Source organism: Lontra canadensis, unplaced genomic scaffold (genome assembly GCF_010015895.1).
Source record: "Lontra canadensis isolate GAN:19392208 unplaced genomic scaffold, GSC_riverotter_1.0 scaffold106, whole genome shotgun sequence".
NCBI lineage: Eukaryota > Metazoa > Chordata > Mammalia > Carnivora > Mustelidae > Lontra > Lontra canadensis.
Genome location: NW_022631100.1, coordinates 5,030,048 through 5,055,013, shown reverse-complemented (window position 1 = coordinate 5,055,013; position 24,966 = coordinate 5,030,048). Strand labels below are relative to the sequence as shown.

General features: G+C 35.2%; 1 protein-coding gene across 5 annotated transcripts in view; it reads left to right on the top strand.

Moving 5' to 3' along the window:
- The window catches only part of COP1 (COP1 E3 ubiquitin ligase), a 201,039-nt gene that overhangs the window by 72,911 nt on the left and 103,162 nt on the right, over positions 1–24,966 (top strand). For all 5 annotated transcript variants that reach the window (XM_032838827.1, XM_032838826.1, XM_032838825.1 and 2 more), the window contains 3 exons: positions 16,622–16,765; positions 19,055–19,163; positions 19,593–19,674. In XM_032838827.1, coding sequence (XP_032694718.1) covers positions 16,622–16,765; positions 19,055–19,163; positions 19,593–19,674 — 335 coding nt within the window. The remainder of the gene's footprint in view (positions 1–16,621; positions 16,766–19,054; positions 19,164–19,592; positions 19,675–24,966) is intronic.

The following is a 24,966-nucleotide window of genomic DNA, read 5'->3' as shown; positions in this document are numbered from 1 at the left end:
GGAAGAAATGATGAAGCTGCAAATTGGAGCTAAAAAGTAAAGCAGTTTGGATCCATTTAACAATGAGTTCAAGTGTTGTGGCATATCTTAATAGACCTTGAGATCATTGAGATGTAATAGAGTATGATAACTAATGTTGGCTGGGGTATTCACATTACTTTGCTCAGTATGTTCTTACGAAGTAGTAAAGAATGTATTACATTTGACAGATTATATTCATAGGGAATCAAAAGTTGGTTCCGAAATTCACTTAACTAATATTTATTACCACTCACTGTGCCGTAGGGCAGTAGACACGTATGTGTGGAAAATGCTATTGTATCTATTATTCTTTTTTTTGTATCTGTTATTCTTTAGAAATAATTTTAAGTATGTTATTATCAGTACATTGGTATAAATATAATGTGAAAAATATTTATATTTCTTTATAATTACTTTGAAGTTTTTTGGTACTTGTACATTTCAAACTTTGCATTGGTTTAATTTATATTAAAAGAAACATTGTAAATCAGAAAAATACTGGCTTTTTGTCTAGTACAGGAATTGGCAAACTCTGGTCCATTGGAGTCATATTTGGCCTATCACTTAATTTTGAGTGACCCATGAGCTAAGAATGGTTTTTATCTTTTTAATTGGTTGAAAAAATTCAAAAGAAGAATAGTAACAAATGATGTATAGTGTCATGACTTAAAATAGTGACACATGAAAATTCTGTGAAATTCAAATTCCAGTTTTCATAAATTAAGTTTTATTGGAATACAGTCATACTTATTCCTGATATTGTTTGTGGCTGATTTTATGCTACAGCAGCAGAGTCAAGTAGTTTTGAGAGAACTACACGGTTCCTCAGAACAAATTTGCTGACTCTTGACCTAGTAGATTTGTTTAGGCTCTAAGGAGGTACTGTTATACTTGATTAAAGTTCTGTCATGTTTTTGGTTATCAGTATATCTTATGAAAGAAAATGGCTTGTGTCAGATTTTCTGATCTTCTTGTGATGATTGGCTGACTGTTTTATATGCTTCATCATTTCTTAATACAAATAACCTATCACCAGCCTGTCTTACGGTAAGCACTTCATCATTGGTTGAATGATAGGTACAGATTTGTAGTCCTTATCTAATAACAAATTCTGGTTCATTCAGCAGAAAGTTTCTTATTTGTGTTTTTTAAAAAATTATTTATCGAGTAAAGCTGAAAAATGCCTTGAAATACAACAAAAGCTTGCACTGTGATTAGGAGATTTAGCTGTATCATACTAATCTTGAAATAGAGATGCTTTTCTACCACCAATGAGTTTTTTTTTTAAGATTTTATTTATTTATATGACAGGGAGAGAGATCACAAGTAGGCAGAGAGGCAGGCAGAGAGAGGGAAGCAGGCTCCCCGTCAAGCAGAGACCCCGATGTGGGGCTCGATCCCAGGACCCTGGGATCACGACCTGAGCCGAAGGCAGCGGCTTTAACCCACTGAGCCACCCAGGCATCCCCACCAATGAGTTTTTTAAATTTTTTCTGTTCTATCTCCTTTTCCCTTTTTCCTCACCACATTAATAGGTAGTTTTGCTACCTATTAAAATTACAAAATTAAAGCATTAAAATTATAAAACTGGTTTTTGATCTATGCTTGAGAGAGATTAATTTGTGGTTATATTATTTACAAATTTAAGTTTAAATGTATAATTGCAAGTTGTATAGTTTTTAAAACCACCTATATTGAGGTATAATATACATACAATGAATGTATAAAGTTTTTAAGTTTTGGAATTGTATAAGCCACATATAGAAATACGGAAAATTTCCAAAAATTTTAATTCCTGCTACTTTGCAGTTAATTCCATCTCTTCCTTCAAATTCCTGTCCAGGCCACTAATTAATCACTTTGCCATTAACCATTAGAATAGTCATTCTGGAATTTTAAAAAATGGAGCCATAGAATATGTACTCTTTTGTGTCTAGCTTTAGCTCAGCATATTTTTGAAATTCATTCATGTTGTTGCCTCCATCAATAGATGCAGTTAATTATCAGTTAAAAGTTAATTATTTAAGTAATATTCCATTTTATGAATATTCCACAATTTGTTTACCCATTCATGTATTGATGGACATTTAATTTGTTTCCAGTTTTTGATTATTATGGATAAAGCTACCATGAATATTTACACACAAGTCATTTTGAATATTCATATTCATATTTATTTCTCTTTGGTAAATACTTGGGATTCAAATTTCTGGGTTGTCATTGTGATCAACCAGAAGCTGAAGGGTGGTGAGATTGCCCAGCTCAAGAAAAGTGCAGATACCTTGTGGGACATCCAGAAAGACCTAAAAGATCTGTGACTCCTAGCTTCTAGGCTGTAGAAATTTAAAACTACAATATGATTAACTGTGAGCCTTTAGTTTTTCATCCATATACATGGGTCACGGTTTGCTTTTATCTTCCTAAATATGTGAATCTGGGCTACCAGAGTCAAACCCCATGCTTGGTTTAATGCTTGCAATATGAGCCCTTGAACAAATAAAATTAACTGTTGTAGTGTGGGGGGGAAAAAAGGAAATTTCTGGGTTGTATGCTTAGCTTAGTTTGTACTTAACATTTCAAGAAACTGCTAAACTGTTTTTAAAGTGATTGGGTTATTTTAAAAAATTCAGCCGTGTAAGAGAGTTCCAGTTGTCCCAAATTCTTAGTAACTCTTGCCATTGTCAGTATTTTCATTAGTGGATTTGTAGTTAATATTTTCTTTCTGTTTTACTTTGCATTTCTTTTATAACTAATGATTTTTAATGTGCTTATTGGCCATATGCGTTTCTTTTGTGAAGCATTTATTCAAATCTTTTGCCTGTTATTAAAAAATCAGGTTTTACTATCATTGAATAATGAGAATTTTTATGTATTCTGGATACAAGTTCTTTGTCAGATTTATGTACTGGTAGTATTTTCTCCCAGTTTGTGGCTTACTCTTTTTGTTAATAGTGTCTTTTAAATGATATAAGTATTTAATGTTGATGAATTCCAATTCATTAATTTTTTAAATGATTTAAACTCTTTCTTATAGAAATGTTCGCCTGCCCCAAATTGTGAAAATTTTTCTTTTCTCTTTTTTTTTTTTTAAAGATTTTATTTATTTATTTGACACAGAGAGAGAGAGAGATCACAAATAGCCAGAGAGGCAGGCAGAGAGAGGGGGAAGCAGGCTTCCTGCTGAGCAGAGAGCCCAATGCAGGACTCGATCCCAGGACCCTGGGATCATGACCTGAGCTGAAGGCAGAGGCTTAAAACCACTGAGCTACCCAGGCACCCTCTTTTCTCTTTTCTTATATACTTTTAATAGTTTTAACTTATACATTTAAGTCTATAATTCAAGTTAATATTTGTTTAGATTATGAAGTAAAGATTGGTGTTATCTACTTCTTTAAGCAGCATTTGTTTAATAAAAGATGAACTTTTTCCGTTGACATCTTAGTTTAAAATCAATTGAGCATTTATGTAAGAATCTATTTTTTTAATTGATTATATTTGACAGAGAAGTTACTTTTTCAGGTGTACAACATAATGATTCAATAAGTGTATACATTATGCTATGCTTATCACAAGTGTAGGTCCACGATCTGTCACCATGCAGCATTGTTGCAGCACTATTGACTATATTCCCTGTGCTGTACTATTTATCCCCATAACTGGAAGTCTCAACCTCCCACTTCCCTTCCCCCCACCTCTTCCTGTCTAGCAAGAATCAGTTTTTGTTCTCTGTATTTTATGAATCTCTTTCAGCTTTTGCTTGTTTGTTTGTTTGTTTGTTTATTTATTTTTTTTAAGATTCCACATAGAAGTGAAATCACATGGTATTTTTCTCTGTTGAGTTTACTTCACTTAACATAATTCCATCTAGGACTACGCTTGTTGTTCTAAATGGGAAGATCTCATCCTTTTTTATGGTTGGGAAATATTCCATTTGTGAGGAAGGGGGCACACCACATCATCTTTATTGATGATGACATTTAGGTTGCTTCCATATTTTGGCTATTATAAATAATGCTGCAGTTAACATAGGGGTGTGTATATTTTTTCTAATTAGTGTTTTTGTTTGCTTTGGGTAAACACCCAGTAGGAAAATCTACTTCTTGACTCTTTTTTTCTGTTCTGTTGCTCTGTATGTCTTCTGTGAGGCCAGTACCACACTCTGATTATTATTATAGTTTTATATCAAGCCTTGGAAGCAGGTAATGTAAATTCTCCAACTTTATTATTCTTTTTTAAAGTTGTGTTGGCAATTCGAAGTCCTTTGCATTTTTGTAAAAAATTTTGAGCAAGAGCTCTTTATTTTCTGCTGTGATGGTTTGAAAGGATTTTTCTAGTAAGTCACATTTTCTCTTAAATATTTTTCTTCAGTGGTTTTGTCTACTTGTTCCTATGGGAAATATGAAATAGATTTCTGATTTGTTAAGTGTATCTGATATTTTGGGGACATACTTTTATATAGTCATGATAAAATTTCTTTTAGACTATATATTTTCATTCCAGATTAGTCCTTTGCAGCATGGAATAGTTTCTTTATATCATACCTCTGTTGTTTTCTGATGAAGCAGGGCCACAGTGACATTAATGATTCAATATTGTAATCTTATTGGCTGCTTTGTAAATACTACTAGAGGATACAGAATTGAAAAATTAGATGAAGTTTCTCCTTAAATTTCAAAAAGAATTAGAATTTTTGCTTGCATACAGATTTCTTCACTTTTACTAAGTAGAAACTCATTCAGAGAGGACAAAATGTCATCATAGTTTGGGGACAAAATATATTTTGTCTTTCAACTCTTGTTTTTTTCTCCAGTAGGTGTTTTTATTCAATCTTTTGTTAATCTTTTATGTCTTCAGAAGTTACCTTCAGTTTGTCAAATGTCTCTAGTAAAAACCATTATCATAGGATATGGTTACATTGTGCATAGAAAAGGTGTTTTAGGACAAAGAATCTACAACTAATAGAACTAAGTATAAATTATAACTTGCTATAGACTTAAATGAGAAGAATGTGACAATCAGTATGTTGCTATTAAAGGTCTTCAAGATGCATTTTTAATTTGACATTTACAAAAGTGTTCCAGAGTATACTTTGTCAGATAATATATTTGTTCTAGCTATTCAGTGATAGCCAGAGGGGTTGGAAAAATAAAATCTTTTTTAAGACAGGAGTCAATAAATTAGACCTATGAAGGGGCACCTGGGTGGCTCAGTTGGTTAAGCACTTCAGGTCTTGATCTCAGAGTTGTGAGTTCAAGTCCTGTATTGGGCTCTGTGCTGGGCATGGAGCCTACTTTTAAAAAAAACAAAACCTGTGAGTCAGTTCTGAGCCATTGCTTAATTTTTTGTATAGCCTATATGCTAAGAATAGTTTTTTTTGTTTTTAAGATTTTATTTATTTATTTGACAGACCGAGATCACAAGTAGGAAGAGAGGCAGGCAGAGAGAGAGGAAGAAGCAGGCTCTCTACTGAGCAGAGAGCCCAATGTGGGGCTCGATCCCAGGACCCCAGGATCATGACCTGAGCCGAAGGCAGAGGCTTTAACCCACTGAGCCACCCAGGCACCCCCCCTAAGAATAGTTTTTATGTTTTTGAAGTATCAAGAGAAAAATAAAGAATAATTTTTGTGACATGTGTAAATTATATGAAAATTCAGATAAAGTTTATTGGCACTTTGTCACTTCTGAAATAAAATTAATAGATACTACAGAAAATAGATATTTTTCCTATACACATAAAAACATAATGCCCTAACTCTAAAATAAAGGAGAAATAAAAGGAGAATAATTTAAAATAAAATATACATCCTAATATGTAAATTCTTAGATTGACTGTATTAGACAACATAATGAATAGTCAGATACTTCAACCTGCTTATAATGAATAATTTTGGAACATTTGGTGAATATTAGAAATGCAAGACTAGTTTATCTTTAATGTATAGTGGAATTCATTTCCATGCTCAGATAATTATTTATAGGTTTCTCACTTGCAAAAGGATGAGAAGTTTAAGTATCTTTGAAGATCTAAAATAAATTATAATCAGTATAATTAGTAGGACTGGAAGAGGAGGGCAAAAATAACTTTGTCCATTGCTCAGAGTAGAGACTTGATAGATATATTGAATCCTTTATTTCTTTCTGTAGCAGTTGCTAGAGTCATAAAAATAGACACTAGACAGAAATACTAGAATTCCCATTTATGAGAAAAACAGAAAGTAGAAAGAAATCAGATGGTCAAAGATTTTTTAATTAAAAATTCATTTAAAACAATATGTATCACAAAATAAAATAACATAAAAGCCAACAAGTGTAATTGATAAATGTAAATAGTGTAAGCTTCCCATCGAAAGGGAAGAATCTTCACATTAGATCACAGTGTAAATTTCCTAAGTCTTAGATGTGAATGTTGAAAATAAGGTTTAATTCAGACTAGAAATCATTAAACCTCAGTCTATAGCTTTGTCTCTCTCAGTGTCTCTGTCACACATACACATACAGCTTTCTAATGATTCAGTCCATGATGAAGTTTAAGTAGTTATAAATATCTGTATAGATTGGACAAACCCTCTGCTAATTCCAAGACAAAAAAATACATTAGTTGTATGAGACTTTAAATGAGATTAGATCTTATTCCATGACAGATTAAATGCAAAAATTATAGTGATTATAGCAGCATTAAATAACATAACTGGCAATTTAGAGCACATGTACAAACATATATAAAGAATATGACCTCTTCAAAAGTGTCCATTGAGTATCAGAAAATGTACAGAATCTGAATCATAAAAACATTTAAAATTACAGAAAATTAAAGCATTCTCTGATCACAAGGCAGTAAGAGCAGACATTTATAACAAAATTAGAAAACAGGAAAAACCTACCACATGGAAATTTTTTAAAATTTATTTTTATTATTTATTTATTAAAAAAATTTAAAAGACTTTATTTATTTATTTGACAGAGAAAGACAGGGAGAGAGAGAACACAAGCAGGGGGAGTGGGAGAGGAAGAAGCAGGCTCCCTGCTGAGCAGGAAGCCCATACGGGACTGGATCCCAGGACCCTGGGATCATGACCTGAGCAGAAGGTGGATGCTTAATGACTGAGCCACCCAGGTGCCCACCACATGGAAATTTAAAAGCTATTTTGGTAACTCTAAGGTTAAAGTGGAAATGAAGCCACTTTCATGGAGCTTACATATATTAGAACCTATAGGACACAGCTAAAAGTGCTCAAAATAAAATGACTTGTTTTAGGGCGATTGGGTGGGTCAGTTGATTAAGCATCAGGTCATAATACTGGAGTCCCTGAATCAGGTCCCATGTCGGGCTCCCTTCATAGCGGGGAGTCTGCTTCTCCCTCTCACCCTCCCCTTTCTTGTGCTTTCTCTCCCTCTCTCTCAAATAAATAAATAAAATCCTTTAAAAAATTCCTTCTTTTAAATAGTTAAGTGTTGAGGAAGATATGAAAATAACTTAAGCAACCGAGTAAGTTAGAAAAAGAAGAAAACAAACCTAAATAAAGTAGAAGAAAATAAGGTATAAATGTGAAAAAAGAATGAATTATTAAAAACAGAGTTACTTGTTAATGAGCTTCTTAAAACAAGAGATGCAAATTGTTAGTGAACCCATTGGAGTACAACTAGGAAAAACTGCAGGTTTGTAGAATAAGAAAGGAAAGTGAGGAAATAATTACACAAAAGTAGGAGTAAACTACTCTGCTCATATCGCATTTAGGATGAAAGAGAGAATATTTTCTAGGAAATGTTAATGATTTGAACTGATTCTAGAAGAGACCAAAAAAACTACTCAGGACAATTACAATGGGAAAAGTAAGGAAAGTTGACAACCAGAATAATAAACCTAACTGGAAATGTGGGGGATCTAGAAGAACTTTAAAATACTGCTGAAGAAACAAACAAAATTTGAATAAAGACCTAACATAAGCCTAGAGGGAAAGACTAAGCATTGCAAGATTTCACTTTTTCCTTAAGTAATGTATAAATTTGACATGATTGCAAAGAAAATACTACCAAGATACATTTTGTTTGTTTTTGGAAATAAGTTGATGCTAAACTGAAGAATAGTTGCAAAATATGTAAGGAAATTCTGAAGAAAAAGATTAATGAAAGAGCACTCATTCCTACAAGATGTCACAACATGTCATGATGAATCAGTAGTTAAAACTTTGGTACAAATAAAGAACAAATAATGTCTACAATAATTTCAAATTCTTGTAAGAAGTTAGTATATATCCTATACACTGCATTTCTAATAAGTGAAAAAATTATTCAGTAAATTGAGCAACTAGGTAATGGTCTGGAAAAAGAAATTTATATCTCTGCTGTCATATTTTATTTTATTATTATTTTTAAGCTATTTTATTTATTTGACAGAGAGCGCACACACAAGCAGGCGAAGGGGAGGAGGGAGAGGGAGAAGCACTGCCCGCTGAGCAGGGAGCCTGACATGAGGCCCTATCCCAAGACCCCAAGATCATGACCCGAGCTAAGGGCAGATGCTTAACCGACAGAGCCACCCAGTTGCCCCTCTGCTGTCATATTTTTTTTTTATAATTTTTAATTTTTTTTATAAACATATAATGTATTATTAGCCCCAGGGGTACAGGTCTGTGAATCGCCAGGTTTACACACTTAATCTGCTGTCATATTTTAAAATAAATTCCAGATGGAATGAATATCTGAATGAAAAAAAATGAAACTTGATTAACTACTAGAAGAAAATACAGGATATAAGTTTAAAAAATCTTCTAGAGAAAAGTAAAGCAGAGGGAGATAATGCAGGGAGGTAGCCAGTAGAGTGGAGAGCTGCAGTTTGAAATAGAATAGACAAGTGGTCTTAGTGAGAGCTGTCATTTGAGTTGGTACCTGAAGGTGGTGAGGGAATATGCCTGCGTGTTTAGGAGAATAGCAGTTGTAGGTTGGGGACTATCAGTTGCATTGTCCCCTGAGGTAGGAATAGGTTTGAAATTTCCTAGGTTTGCCACGATGCCAGGGTGACTGGAGGAAGGGGGAACAGGGGTGGGGTGGGGAGGAGGCAGATCCTATATATTTTGTAATCATTCTGCTTTTTCATGAGGCTGAGTAGGAAGCCTTTAAGAGATTTTGGACCAAAATAATGATGATTTGGCTTGTTAAAAAATGGATTTTAAGGGTCGAGTATGGAAGCAGATTATCAGTATGGAACCTACTAGCTTGAATGAGGGGGTGGCAGTGAGCTTTTGAGAAATGATTAGATTCTGTTACATTTTGAAGGTTGAGCTGAAAGAGTTGCTGTTAAAGTTAATTGAAAGGAACTCTTCTTCCTTCTCAGTCTATACTGTGATGGAGCTGCTATTGAGGTATGAGAAGAATCATATCTCTTGAGGAGGGAACTGTCCTCTAAGTCAGCTACTGCTGATATTCAAGTAAGATAAAAATTCAGAGTTGAGTATTAGATTTAGCAACCTGAAGGTCAGTGTTGACCTTGATAGAGCATTTCTAGGGTTGAAGATGAAAGCTTGGTTCCATTGAGTTAAAGCGAATGGGAAGAGAAGAATTAGAGCGAGTGAGTATGGACAACTTTTTTGCAACAATTCTGCTATCAGAAAAGAAAGAAATAGGGTGGTAGCTAAAATGGAATGAAGATTTTAAGAGATGTTTTGTTTTGTGTTTTACTTGAACAAAACATATTGAAAGGATTATGGGAAAGATGTAGGAGAACAGAAAAATTAATGATAGAAGAGAGAGAAGGAGAATTGAAGCAATCCTGGATTAGGCAAGCAAAAATGAGATGTAATGCACAAGTAGATGCATTAGTCAGGTATAGGAGATTTGATCCTTCCTCAGAGTGACAAGAGAAGTGGCAGCATATATCCAGAATATATATTTTGGTAAATGGAGAGTGTGGTGGTGGGAGCCCTTGTAAATTATCTTCTTATTCTTTTTATATTTTTGCCAAACCAGGGAACAAAATGATCTGCTGATAATGAGGAAGGAGATGTGGAAAATTTGAGAAGAATAAAGAAATTGTGTACCTGTCTTTACCCAAGTAGAAGAGTCTGTGTACAAGGGAAACTTACCATGAAGCTAGGCAATGTTAAGGCCCCACTTGAAGATAGTGATGTTGAATTTAAAGTTAAATGTATTAAGGTGCATGTGATTTTTGACCAAGCACTTCATATTCTGGGTATATTTAATGATACTCTTGCATATGCGAAAGGAAGACACACACAGAGGATATTTTATTGCAGTATTGTTTAACAGTGAAAGATGAGAAAGTAAATGTTCTCATTAGTAAGCTGATTAAAGGATTTATGATACATCCATATATTTGAATTCTGTACAGCCATTGGTAAAAAATCTGGTATCCCTAATATATCCTAAGATGAAATGATTGTCATGCTGTGGAGGGGGCAAGGTATAAATCAGCCTGTATGATTTCATCCCATGTGTTTAATTAAATAAGAGAATATGAATACGTAGATGCTTGTTTGTGCACAGGGTAATGCTAGTAGGGTACATGAGCTGAAATTACTGGTTGCCTCCAGGGAAGGTGATTAGGTGCTTAGTTGGCTAGATTGGAAGGAAGGTCTTGCTTTTTTCTGTGTAATTTTTGAACCATTGTCTATATACATACATTTTTTAGAAGATGTTTTAAGAGAAGATTCAGGGCATGTTGTGCTGGGTCTTCAGTAATAGTTGGAGTATGGATTTTACATCATGGTAAATGAGCAGAATTATGTGAACGGAGCTGTTTTTTTGAAAATTTACCTTTTTATCAGTCCTTCAAATAGATTAGAAAAGAGAAAAGTCAAGAGTAGCAGACTTGGTAAAGAAGCTGTTGCAGTAGCCCAGGTTAGTGTTAATGCATGCCTAATTCATAATTCTGTGAATTTCTCAAATGTTGTGTTCTGATAGTTTGACATCTTATTTTCCATCCTTCAGCTAGGTCAGTGTTTGGCAAATAACAGGCATATTGGATATTTGATGACTAAGAATATTCATGCACCATCCACTTTCTTCCAGTAGGGCTCATAATCAGTGACTCTTGAATTTCTGTAGCATCTTCTGTTCCTATCATTTGGTATTTGCTTATTATTGTATTATAATCTCTCCCAGTAATTATAAACCCTGTGAGGCTATCTTACTCTTTTTATCTGCCTATGTTTAACTTGTTTTACAGGATGAATTATTATTTTATTACTATCATGTATATAATATAGTATGTGTAATTATTCGATGTTATTACTGTTGTTTACTCTGCCTTTGTAGTCTTTGAAGACCAGTTCTTTTATTCTCATTAAAGTGGGAGTTTTTTTTTTTTTTTTTTTAAAGACTGATTTATTTGAGTGGGGAGAGGCAAAAGAGAGGGAGAGAATCTTTGAGGGGAGTAGACTGCTTGCTGAGCCCAGAGCCTAACATTGGGCTCGATCTCAGGATCCTGAGATCATGATCTGAGCTGAAATCAAGAGTCAGAGGCTTCAATGACTGAGTCAACCAGGTGCCCCCAAATGGGAGTTTTGCGTAGTGATTGAGAGCATAGACTCTGGAACCAGATTGCTTGAATTTGAATTATCTAGTGAAGTTGGGACAAATTACTTAACATCAATATAACTTAGCTTCCTTATCTATCAATGGAGATTTGAAGAGTAAATATATTTTATGTGAGTGCTTAATACAGTGCTTTATACATAGTGAGTATTATGTATGTTATAGAAGGTTTAGCTATTATTATTGATTGTTTTTGGAGAAAGTCAGTTGAATAACATCAGTTCTTATTTACTTTACCTGTGTTTGATCTACCTATTCCTTTTTTTTTTTTTTTTAAAGATTTTATTTATTATTTGACAGACGGAGATCACAAGTAGGCAGAGAGAGAGGAGGAAGCAGGCTCCCGCTGAGCAGAAAGCCTGATGCGGGGCCCGATCCCAGGACTCTGGGATCATGACCCGAGCCGAAAGCAGAGGCCTTAACCCACTGAGCCACCCAGGCGCCTCTGCCTATTCCTTTTTATTAAAATGGCCAATTTCTTTGTTTCCTTGAAATTATAGCAGCCTCTGTCTCTTGAGGTACACTGTCTTGGTGATGAATTAGACCACTAAATTCCACTTACATTTTCTTTTGATAAGTAGGATTCTAGTGTTAAGGGATATTAATTCACTTTGTTAATACTAGTTTTATAATTGCAAAATCAGTATGACACAGTGCGAGCACTGATTCTCTTGTTGGGTTATTGCCATCTTTGCATTGCCTTGTGCCATACTGTATTAGAGGGATGAGTTAATCACCTTTCCTGTATGGTCTGTTCCCCTGATGCTTGATAACTTGGCTGATGGCCCTTTTGACAAAGACTGTAGCCAGTTTCCTACAGCTGAGTAACCTTTTACAACTGTTTAAATAAATCACTTTTTAAAAACAGTTAAAACATTCCAAGTGTGAAAGAAAAATGCTTTTTATTTCCAAGTGTAAAGTAAGTCCCCCTTAATATTATTTTTTGAAGCAAATGTTTGTGTATTTTGAAATTTTAAAAAATTCTATGAAATGGAATTTATCATTGCACTGAACTTTCATAAACTACTTGTTTAAGAACTGGGTGGCTCAGCTCAAGTCATGATCTCAGAGTTCTGGGATTGAGCCCTGCATCGGGCTCTCTGCTCAGAGGGGAGCCTGCTTACCCCTCTCTCTCTGCCTGCCTCTCTGCCTACTAGTGATCTCTCTCTCTCTGTCAAATAAATAAATAAAATCATAAAAAAAAAAAAAGAATTAGGGGACCTGGGTGGCTCAGTTGGCTAAGCAACTGCCTTTGGCTTAGGTCATGATCCTGGAGTCCCGGGATTGAGTCCCACATCGGGCCCTCTGCTCAGCAGGGGAGTCAGCTTCTCCCTCTGCCCCTTGCCCCTCTCGTGTTCTCTCTCTCAAATAAATAAAATCTTAAAAAAAAAAAAATTACTGGTGGGCGCCTGCGTGGCTCAGGCAGTTAAGTGTCTTCCTTCGGCTCAGGTTGTGATCCTGGGGTCTTGGGATTGAGTCCGATGTTGGGCTCCCTGCTTGGCAGGGGGTCTGCTTCTCCCTTCACCCCTCCCCTGTTCCTGATTGTTCTCTCTCTCTCTCATGCTCGCTCTCAAATAAACAAATAAAATTGAAAAAAATATTACTAGTGACAGTGGATAACAGAAATGAATTTTGTGAAAAAGCAAAACTTATTACAAAATTTTTTAAACTTAATTGCACAAGCAAGTATGTTTCAATCTGTTTATTTTTATTTTGCTTTTGTTTCAGCTTAACTAGGCAGCGTTGAATTATTTTTGTGTTATCAGATTTCATAATTAAAGTAGCTAAAATACTGTATTGTGAAATGAGAGGCCATCCATTTTGGAATAGCTCTGAAAAGCTCTCTGTACCTAAAAACTACACTGTTCATTTGAATTGTTCCGTGATAGCTCTTTAAAATTTAATTATGTTTATGTTTATGATCAGATATGATTAAATCCATCAAAGATTGGGAACAAATGATTCCGTGTTTGGAAGTACTTAAATCCTGATTGGAGTGATGTGTGGAAGTACTTAGATTTTTTTTTTATTTTTTTATTTTTTATAAACATATAATATATTTTTATCCCCAGGGGTACAGGTCTGTGAATCGCCAGGTTTACATACTTCACAGTGCTCACCATAGCACATACCCTCCCCAATGTCCATAAGATTTTTTTTTTTTTAAAGGAAGCTGTTTATCTCCCTTTTTCCAAAATTTATGAGAAATATTACTCTTTATACTTTTTGATCAGTATTTTTATTAGAATTTTATTGTTTTTAAATTATAAAAAAGTACATGTCCCAGAGTATTAAAAAAGGATACTGTATTGATACTCCCAACATTTAAGAAGAAAACATAACCAGAACATAAGAAAATAATGAAGTAAAAAAAAAGTTAATTTTTAAAACAAGATTTATTTATTGATTTATTTTTAGAGAGAGAGAGAGAGAGAGAGACAATGAATGGGAGGGAGAGGGGGAGAGAGAATCTCAAGCAGACTCCCCACTGAGCATGGAGCCTGATGCAGGGCTGGGTCTTATGACCCTGAGATCTGACCAGGAGTCAGACACTTAACCAACTGCACCACCCAGGTGCCCCTAAAAGGTTAGTTTTTAGTATGAGCTAAGAATGAGTTAATGCAGCTAAATGATAACCTTTGTTGAAAAAAGAAAGCTATCTTGAGTAACAGGGTAGCAACAAAGAAATAAACTTATTGATTTATCTACATTATCAAATCAATTTTTTTTTAAAGATTTTATTTATTTATTTGACAGAGATCGCAAGTAGGCAGAGAGACAGGCAGAGAGAGAGGTGGAAGCAGGCTCCCCGGGGAGCAGAGAGCCCGATGCGGGGCTTGATCCCAGGACCCTGGGATCATGACCCAAGCCAGAGGCAGAGGCTTTAACCCACTGAGCCACCCAGGCACCCCTCAAATCCATTCTTTTGACAGCCTTTTTTTTTTTTTTTTAAGATTTTATTTATTTACTTGACAGAGCGATCACAAGTAGGCAGACAGGCTGGCAGAGAGAGGGGGAAGCAGGCTCCTTGCTGAGCAGAGAGCCTGGTGTGGGCCTCGATCCCAGGACTCTGGGACCATGTCCTGAGCTGAAGGCAGAGGCTTAACCCACTGAGCCACCCAGGCGCCTCCTGACAGCATTTTTATTTATATGGGAATTTTCTCCCTGCATTGTCTTGGGCTGTTATTTTAATAAGCTAGTGTTTAAACTTTTTTCTTAAAACCTGATAGGGTGGAAATGGCATATTAACTTGTACAGGACTAGAATGCTGTCAGTTTATTAACCATGTATGTTTGTAGGTGGAGTAAAAGTATTTAGGGATAATTTAACTAGTTCTTCCTTGAAGTCTCAGCCATGCCCAAACCTCGTAAGGGTAGGATTTCAGTTCTGATAACTGTTCTTTGCCAGACACAGTAATATTTCTCCCTCAGTGGCATTAGGCGATGGGTATAAATTGAATCAGGATAGATGGATGGTTGCCATGAATATAATTATGCTGCATTTGAATCCAAAGAGCAGATAACAGCTGAGTCAGCAGTTCGGTTGCAGTTGTAGAAATAAATTCACTGCATTGCCACATAGTCCTATTTTATTGGAGGGAATATTTACTGATTTGTGCTATCATCAATAACATTTAATGAAATTATTTTAAATGTTATAAAGTTGAGGGAGGATTTAAAGCTGTAATGAAAAGTAACCATCTCATGTTTCTGTGCAAAGTTTTCTTACTGTGTACCTATTTGTTTTACTTGTCATCATTAGCTTAGCAAGCTTTTAACTAAATTATTAACTAATAATTAACTGTTCTGTAAAAGGATATCACAGGTAACCCCCCAAAAAAAGTATGCCATGTAGGTATTTATATGCATTCAATGAATGCTTGATATATACAGAGTACCAACATATAATCTTAGCCACATACAAGCTGACTAACTTCAGGCAAATTGCTTCACCTCTAATACTTGGTTTTCTCATGTGTAAAATATGGATAAAGACAATACTTATAGGGTTATTATGGGAATTAAGTGAGTTAATACATGGCAGAGGTTATGCTTAGTGGTCAGTGAATGTTAGCTGTTCCTCTTGTGTAATTAATTATAGATCAGTGAAAATTCTTATGTATTCTCTAGCCTTATGGCTAAGCTTCTAGAAAAGATGCTTAGCTCATTGAGAGCTAACGTATGTGATGATTCATTTCACTCTTCCATTAGGTTACCTAAATTTCTTGCTGGTTATATAACAACTTTGTTGAGGCTCCAACTTAAGTTCTATAAAGGCAAATAAGGTCTGCTTTGCTTTGAAGTATCTTATTTTGGAACTTGTATAAGAAGTGAGTAAGAGGGGTGAATTCCCTAAGTAACTCTAAAAAGAGGGAGATTTTTAGTTTTTCCCTTGTTTCTTGGCATAAGGAAACTATTTGGGGTTCATAAGTCAAATCATCTTTGTGAGGTTAGAAATGTGTTTGGGAAAACATAATGAAAAGTTATTCTATTTTTATATGTATTTTATACCTCTGTCATCACCCTTTTATTGCGTCAGTAATTCAGTTTGTGTACTAATTTATTTATTAAAATAACATTAAGTACTGTGAAATTCTGTCATCTTCACAAAATGGTAGAAGGAAGATAGAAGTTATGAAAAGATTATTTGGTAATTCTCTTTTGACATAATTTTTAATATACCAAACCATTAAGTCTTTCCTTACTACTTTTATAATTTAACTTGTTAGCCTTTATAGTTGGGTAAGTTGTAATATGGTTACTGAAGTTGAATTAAAAACCTATCAAGTTTCAAGGAATAAAACAACTGTCTGTAAGCAGAATTCGGTAGCTATGCATGGTTCTCTACCACTTGTAATTTGATATGTCTTGGTAATGACTTTATCTGGATGTAGAGCCTAGTACAGTTTGAGGGCATTTCAAGTAGATCTCTTATTCTTGTAGACTCAATGACTTTAGAAATAGAAAAAAAACTCTGGAATGTTGTCACTGTAAATGTCACAGGGATAGGCAAATAGTCTTACTAACCAAATACTCACTTTTTTCCGTAGTATTGAATTTGACCGGGATTGTGACTATTTTGCAATTGCTGGGGTTACAAAGAAAATTAAAGTCTATGAATATGGCACAGTCATTCAGGATGCGGTGGATATTCATTACCCTGAAAATGAAATGACCTGCAATTCCAAAATCAGGTACTTAGATTATTTATTTTTTTTTTTACATAATGCAATGTGTATATAACCTTGAATATCTATGATTCAAATGAGTTTGTTAATTTATCGTTCTGTGAGACTGCTTATTCACTCATGGTAAACACTAATTGTATACAAAGGATACTTTAGAATCTTACAGATATTCATTGCTTTTTCCCTGTGGGGGTTACTAGTCATTGTTTTTCTGTTTGACAAATGAAAATCTTCTCTTTGTTCACTTAATCACTCAATCAAATAAAAATTTTTGTTGTGGGGCGCCTGGGTGGCTCAGTGGGTTAAAGCCTCTGCCTTCGGCTCAGGTTGTGGTCTCAGGGTCCTGGGATCCAGCCCCGCATCGGGCTCTCTGCTCAGCGGGGAGCCTGCTTCCCCCTCTCTCTCTGCCTGCCTCTCTGCCCACTTGTGATCTCTCTGTGTCAAATAAATAAAATCTTTAAAAAAAAAAAAAAATTTTTGTTGTAATTGACTTTCATGGGGTATTGAATAAAGGATTACTGTAGCCTATAAATAGTGTCTGAAAGTCAGGAATTTTCTCCCTAGCATGTGCATGTCTCCAAATTTTATAATTGTTTATAATTTAAGAATTCTTTTTTTTAAATTTTTTATTTTTTATTAACATATAATGTATTATTAGCTCCAGGGGTACAGGTCTGTGAATCGCCAGGTTTACACACTTCACAGCACTCACCATAGCACATCCCTTCCCCAATGTCTGTAAAGAATTCTTTTTATAAGAACATTCTGCTGCTTTTCATTGAGGGCCTAATATTTAAGTTTCATATAGTAAGGGTTAAAGTTCATAATGAGTGCTTTTCAAATCTGGAATACTGTTAAAAATGCAGAAACTAGAAATTAGATCAGATCTGTCTCCCCCAAATCTTAGGGACATCTTAGAATCTGTATTGTTAAAACAAGCTTCCTGAGCTATTCTCATTGGCACTGGCTTAAAATGGAATACAAGGAAATCATCTAATAATAAATTTATTTAGAGCTTTGAACATTTTCCAGTTATCCTTATAATCTTTTTTACCTGAATGAATGACATACGTAGTCTGGTTCTAATGCAGTCTGTTCGGAATCTTGCCCTGTAAAAATCTGAGGCACCCAGGCACCCCCCTTCATAGGACTATACTTTAAATAAATCCATGCAATGCACTCAGCACAATACTTGGCCATTATCAAGAATCATAGTAAATGTTACTGTAATGACAAACACCTTTACTGTCTCGATACATGTAAAATTATGGCAATAGTTCATGGCATGTTGGAGTACGGAAGAAGCTGTTCAAGGCTGAAAGCTATGGGATTAGGATTGAAAGGACCAATGTGTGAGAATGCCTAAAGCTAATTTGGAGCACACCAGTTGTGAAAGTTACCTAGATTACCGAGAACCACAGCTAGTAAGCGGAAGATCTGGGATTTGAGTTCAAGTCTATCTAACTCTAAAATTTAGCTCTTTTAACTATCCATCTAACTTCTCCTGGAAATCCAGTAAATATATGTAAACATGCAAATGAACTCTTAGAGTCTCTGAAATTTAACATAAATACAGCCAGTAGAGAGTAAAAGACTATTGTTTTCATGTGCTTTGAAGCCATCTAGGTTAATTGCTTTACTAAGTGGCTTTTATCCTTAATACACATTAGTTTTACTACATGATTGATGTATGTGTCTCACTGAAAGCATACATTTTTAGATGTTGGAGTCTTAGTTTTGGAGCACTTGAGAATAGCTGAAACTGTAAGATGTTAAAAGCTTAATTGTAAATGTTATATTCAGTAATAAGCTTATATTAGTTGTTTTGTTTTGTTTTGTTTTGTTTTTTTTGGATATAAATACAGAAACCCAATTCAAATTAATTTATTTGCTTATATGATTCAGCTCAGCTTGATCCAGGGGCTTACACAATTTGATCAGGTCTCTGTCATTGTGCTGTGGCATGCTTTGTGCTCTGTTGGCCTCTGTTTTCACGCACAGACATGCTCTCCTCATGTATGAAAGATGGCCATTGGTGGCTCTAGGCTCATGTCCATCTTTTGGCTGGTGATCAGAGTGAATAGTGGGAAGGGTTGTTATTTGGTAGTTCAATCCAAAAACTTGGCAGTTACTTGATACATTTTGTCCCAGCTGTGTTGTGGGCTGATTAATGATATGAAGTCATGTAGACGATTTGAAAAGTGTTCTAATCTTTCTGCACACTTCAAAATTCTTCGTATTCATTGTTATTTATTTCTACATAAAATAAGGCTTAACTGTATTTCTTTCTTTCAGCTGTATCAGTTGGAGTAGTTACCATAAGAATCTGTTAGCCAGCAGTGATTATGAAGGCACCGTCATCCTATGGGATGGATTTACAGGACAGAGGTCAAAGGTCTATCAGGTAAATTAGAGTACTAGTCGTTTGTTTTTAAGAATCACGTTTTTACTTCATAATTGCTGTTACAGTTACAAGTTTATAATTACAAATTTTAAGCCACTATTTGGCATTTTTTAGACCTATATAATAGCAAATAATGCTTTTCATTACAAGTTTAAAGCCTCTAGCATTTTTAATCCCTCTGTAATAGGAGATAATGCTTTTCTGAAGCATCACTTCAGACTTGTTTTGCATTTGTAGAATGTGTCAAATGGATTTCCAAAAGCAATAAAATATGTATATATAAAAACTTTGGGAATTACTTCGCATCTCATTTGTTTTCATGGCCTGTTCTCTCTTCCTCTCACCAGAGCCATAAATTGGTATCAGGCTTTTTCTTTATTTAAGATCTATGTTTTGTCTAAGACTACTTTGTCTTTCTTCTGTATCCAGGAGCACGAGAAAAGGTGTTGGAGTGTTGACTTTAATTTGATGGATCCTAAACTCTTGGCTTCTGGTTCTGATGATGCAAAAGGTACTATTTGAATCTCTTCTGCTTTCCCTCATGTCCTTACCCCCAACTTAATTCCTTTTATTAGGAGAGATGCAGATAGTTATTAAAAATCATAGCAATCCTCTGTGATTATTACTCTAAAAATAATGTACGTACAACAATCTTTATATCTTTTTGAGTGAAAAAAATTAATATACTACGTCTTCATTATAATAATATTTTCTGGATTCATGTCATATGGTGACATATTTATAACCAATTTCTTTATATATAACATCAAATAAACTTTTTTTGCTGAAATATTTAGACATATCTCTTTTATTTTTTTTATTTTTATTTTTGTAAGATTTTACTTATTTATTTGACAGAGTATACAGAGAGGCAGGCAGAGAGAGAGAGAGAGAGAGGGAAGCAGGCTCCCTGCTGAGCAGAGAGCCAGATGCGGGACTCGATCCCAGGACCCTGAGATCATGACCTGAGCCGAAGGCAGTGGCCTAATCCACTGAGCCACCCAGGTGCCCCAGACATATCTCTTTTAAATTATATTCAATTTCTAGTGTATACTAAAGTTTTTCAGTGAAGTTTGTCAATTTTCAAGGGAAACTTCTACATCTGCCAATTTAATTGACCTCTTCTGTTTTTTCTTATATATCCCTGTTTACTATTCATGTTTTTTAGTTATCCTTACTGTTTTGTCCTAGTTCTCCCCACCATTAGATTTATAAAGCCCTGTTAACAGATTTCTCTTATCTTAAAGTTAATGGCCTTAATTTTTTTGCCATTCTTTTCTACCTATAACTTCCAGACTAGTGATTAGTTAGGCAAAGATAGCTCTAGTGTTGAAAAGTCTATTTCATAATGATAGTGCATGCCCTATTCTGTAAGTGGAAAGTGAACATGACTGGACTTTGCCCCCAAACATCAAAAAGTAGCAAGTTGTTTACCCATAGTATTTTTAAATTGAAATACCTTTCTTCTTGATTGTTTTAACAAATTATTCTTGAATTCTAAAATATTTAGAGCAGCATATGACAGTCGATATTTGTATGTAGGGGTACAAAGTTTCACTAATGTAAAATGTTTTTCCTCATAGTATATGAGGATAGCTTTTATTGAGTTGAATACTTGTAATTTTGTACTGAAGATTAATATTTATTCAAAGGTGGTGACTGTTCAGAGTCTTCCTCTGGAAAATAGAAGCCATTCAAAACAATTTAAGAAGAAAGAAGTAGAAAGGGATTTTTAAAGTTATTTATTCATGTTAAATTGTATTAAAATGTACATAACATAAAGTTAACCATTTTAACCATTTTGTGTGTACTGTTCTGTGGCATTAAGTACATTCACACTCTGCTGTACAATTTTCACTATCATCAGTCCATAGAACTTTTTTCATATCACCAAACTGAAACTGTACCCATTAAATGCAACTCCCCATTTCCCCTTTGCCAGCCCTTTGCAGTCATGTTTCTACTTTCTGCCTCTATGAAACTGAGTACTTAAAACTGTCTCATAGGAGGGGAATCACACAATGTCCATTTGCAGTTGCCTTATTTCATTTAGCCTAAAGTCTTCAAGGTTCATCCATCTTCTAGCATGCATCAAAATTTCTTTTACAAGGCTAAATTATAATCTGTTGTATGAATGCATTACATTTTGTTTATCCGTTCATTCATTGATGGATAGACATTTGGGTTACTTCTATCTTTTGGGCTCTTGTGAATAATGCTGCTATGAACACGAGTGACAAAATATTTTTCATGTCTTGGTTTTAGTTCTGGGTATATACTCAGAAATGGAATTGCTGGATCATATGGTACTTACATGTTTACTTTTTTGAGGAACCATCATTCTCTTTTCCATAGTGGCTGTACCATTTTACATTTCCACCAGCAATGCCTATTTCATTTTCTCCATACCTTCACCAACATGTTATTTCCTTCCTTCCTTCCTTCCTTTCCTTCCTTCCTTCCTTAATACCAATAACTTTAATAATGTAAAGTGGTATCTTATTGTGGTTTTGCTTTGTATTTCCCTAAATGATAGTGATGTGTTAAGTATCTTTTGTGTGTTTATTGGTCATTTGTATGTCTTCTTCAGAGAAATGTTTATTCAAGTCCTATGCCCATTTTTTAATTAGCTTTTTGTTTGTTTGTTTTTGCTGTTGAATTGTAGGAGTTCTCTGGATATTAATTCCCTTAATCAGATACATGATTTATTGATAGTGTGTTTTTATGCACAAAATTTTTCATATTGATGAAGTCCCAATCGTCTCATTTTCTTTTGTTGCCTGTGACATCCTATCCAAGGATTCATTCATTACACTATGTTCAGTGTAATGAAGATTTTTGCCCTTTGTTTTCTTCTAAGAGGGTTATAGTTTTAGCTCTTACATGTCTTTGATCCATTTTGAGTTAACTTTTGTATATGGTGTAAAGTTCTGACTTCATTCTTTCACATGTGAATATCCATTTTTCCTAGCACCACTTGTTAAAAAGATTGTCTTTTCCTCATTGAAAGATCTTGGCACCCTTGTCAAAAATCATTTGATTATGCCTTCAAGGCTTTATTTCTGGAGTCTTTGCTGTTGGTTGGTCTGTTTTTCCTTATGCCACTATTGCACTGTTTTATAGCTTTGTTTAGAAATCAGGAAGTGTGACTCCTCCATCTTTTTTCTTTTTTTCAAGATTGTTTTGGCTATGTAGGGTCTGCTAAGATCCCATATGAATTTTAGGTGGATTTTATTTTATTATTTCTTTTCTTCTGCTTACTTTGGATTTAATTTGCTCTTCTTTTTCTAGTTTCCTAAATTAAAAGCTTGGGTTATTGATTGTAGATCTTTTCTCTTTGCTAATATATGCATTTAATGTTATAAATGTCCCTTTAAGTGTTGTATCCCACAAGCTTTTTATTTTTATTTTTATTTTTTTAAAGATTTTTTTTAATTTATTTGACAGATCACAAGTAGGCAGAGAGGCAGGCAGAGAGAGACAGGAGGAGGAGGCAGGCTCCCTGCTGAGCAGAGAGCCCGATGCGGGACTCGATCCCAGGACCCTGAGTTCATGACCGGAGCCGAAGGCAGAGGCTTTAACCACTGAGCCACCCAGGCGCCCCGTATCCCACAAGTTTTAAGTTTTATTTTAATTTTCCTTTATTTGAAAATATTTAAAATTGTTTTTGAGATTTCTTATTTGACTTATATATTATTTGGAAATGTGTTGTTTAATCTCTAGGCATTTTGGAATTTTCTAGCTGTCTTTCTGTTACTGATTTCTAGTTTAATTTCATTGAAGTTTAAGAGATACATTATTTAATTTCTCCTATTTTAAATTTGTTACGGTCTGTTTATAGTCCAGAATGTGGTCTGTCTTGGGGAATATCTCATGTGAGTTTGAGAAGAATGTATATTCTAGTTAGATAAAGTAGTCTGTAGACATCATTTATATTCATTTGATTGATGGTGTTTTCAATTCAGCTGTGTCCTTACTGATTTCTCCCTGCTGATTCTGTCCATTACGGATTGAGGAGTATGTATTTTTCAGATTCTACATTGATCTATGTATTTCTTCTTTTTCTATAACCCATTGTCTTGATTTGTGGTTTTACCGTAATTCTTTTTTTTTTTTTTTTTTAAGATTTTATTTGTTTATTTGATAGAGAGAGATCACAATTAGGCAGAGAGGCAGGCAGAGAGAGAGAGAGGGAAGCAGGCTCCCCGATGAGCAGAGAGCCCGATGCGGGACTCGATCCCAGGACCCTGAGACCATGAGCTGAGCCGAAGGCAGAGGCCTAAACCACTGAGCCACCCAGGCGCCCTTACCGTAATTCTTGAAGTCTAGTAGTATGAGTCTTACATCTACGTTCTTGAAAATGATTTTAGCCCTGGACTTCCTCTGCTCTTCCATATACATTCTAGAATCAGGTTGCCAGTACTTACGGAAGATCCTGCTGAGATTTTTATTAAGATAGTATTGAATCTGTAGATCATTTGGGGGAAAATTGATACCATAAAAGTTGAGATTTGGGGGCACCTGGGTGACTTAATCGGTTAAGCATCTGCCTTCGGCTCAGGTCATGATCCCAGGGTCCTGGGATGGAGCCCTGCATTGGTCTTACTGCTCCGTGGGGAACCTGCTTCTCCCTCTCCCTCTGCCTGCTGCTCTGCCTGCTTGTATTCTCTCTCTCTGTCAAATAAATAAATAAAATCTTCAAAAAAAATTGAGGTTTCTATTCCATGAACATTTTTTTTAACGGTTTTATTTATTGGGGCACCTCGATGGCTCAGTCTTTAGGCATCTGTCTGCCTTCAGCTCTGGTCAAGATCTCATGTTCCTGGGATTGAGCCCCAGGTCGGTCTCCCTGCTCATTGTGAAGCTTGCTTCTCCTTCTCCCACTCCCCTGCTTGTGTTCCCTTTCTCGCTGCTTCTGTCAAATAAATAAATAGAATCTTAAAAAAAAAAAAAAAGATTTTATTTATTGATTTGACAGAGAGAGCACAAGCAGGGGGAGCTGTGGAGGGAGAGGGAGAAGCAGGCTCCCCACTCAGCAGGGAGCCCAACATGGGGCTCAATTCTAGGACCCTGGGATCATGACCTGAACCAAAGGCAGATGCTTAACTGACTGAACCACCCAGGTGCCCCTCCATGAACACAGTTTATATCTACCAAATTCAGTGTTAAGAAAAAATTTTTAATACTTTTATAGTTTTCACCATATAGATCCTATACATTATTACAACTAAAGAGTTTGTGCTATTGAAAATGGTACTTAAAACATTAATACTCATTCATGTTTTACTAGTTTATAGGAAAACAGTTTTTTGTTTTTTTTTAAAGATTTTATTTATTTACCTGACAGACAGAGATCACAAGTAGGCAGAGAGGCAGGCAGAGAGAGAGAGAGAGGAGGAAGCAGGCTCCCTGCTGAGCAGAGAGCCCGATGCGGGGCTCGATCCCAGGACTCTGGGATCATGACCCCAGCCGAAGGCAGAGGCTTTAACCCACTGAGCCACCCAGGCGCCCCTATAATTTATTTTTTTTTAATTGACGTGTAGTTGACAGGCGTACAGCATAGTGATTCAGCAGCTCTCTATGTTATATTGTGCTTACCATAAGGGTAGCTGGTGTCACTGTACCATTGACTGTGTTCTCTATGGTATACCTTTTAACGTATGGCAGAAGAATTTAATTTCTCTAGTAAATTTAGAACTATTCAGTTCATCTGTTTCTTTTTGAGTGAGCTTTGGTGGTCTGTACCTTTCTGGAATTGATATTTTGTGTCCTCTCTTTCATTATCTGTTATTTATGTATATAG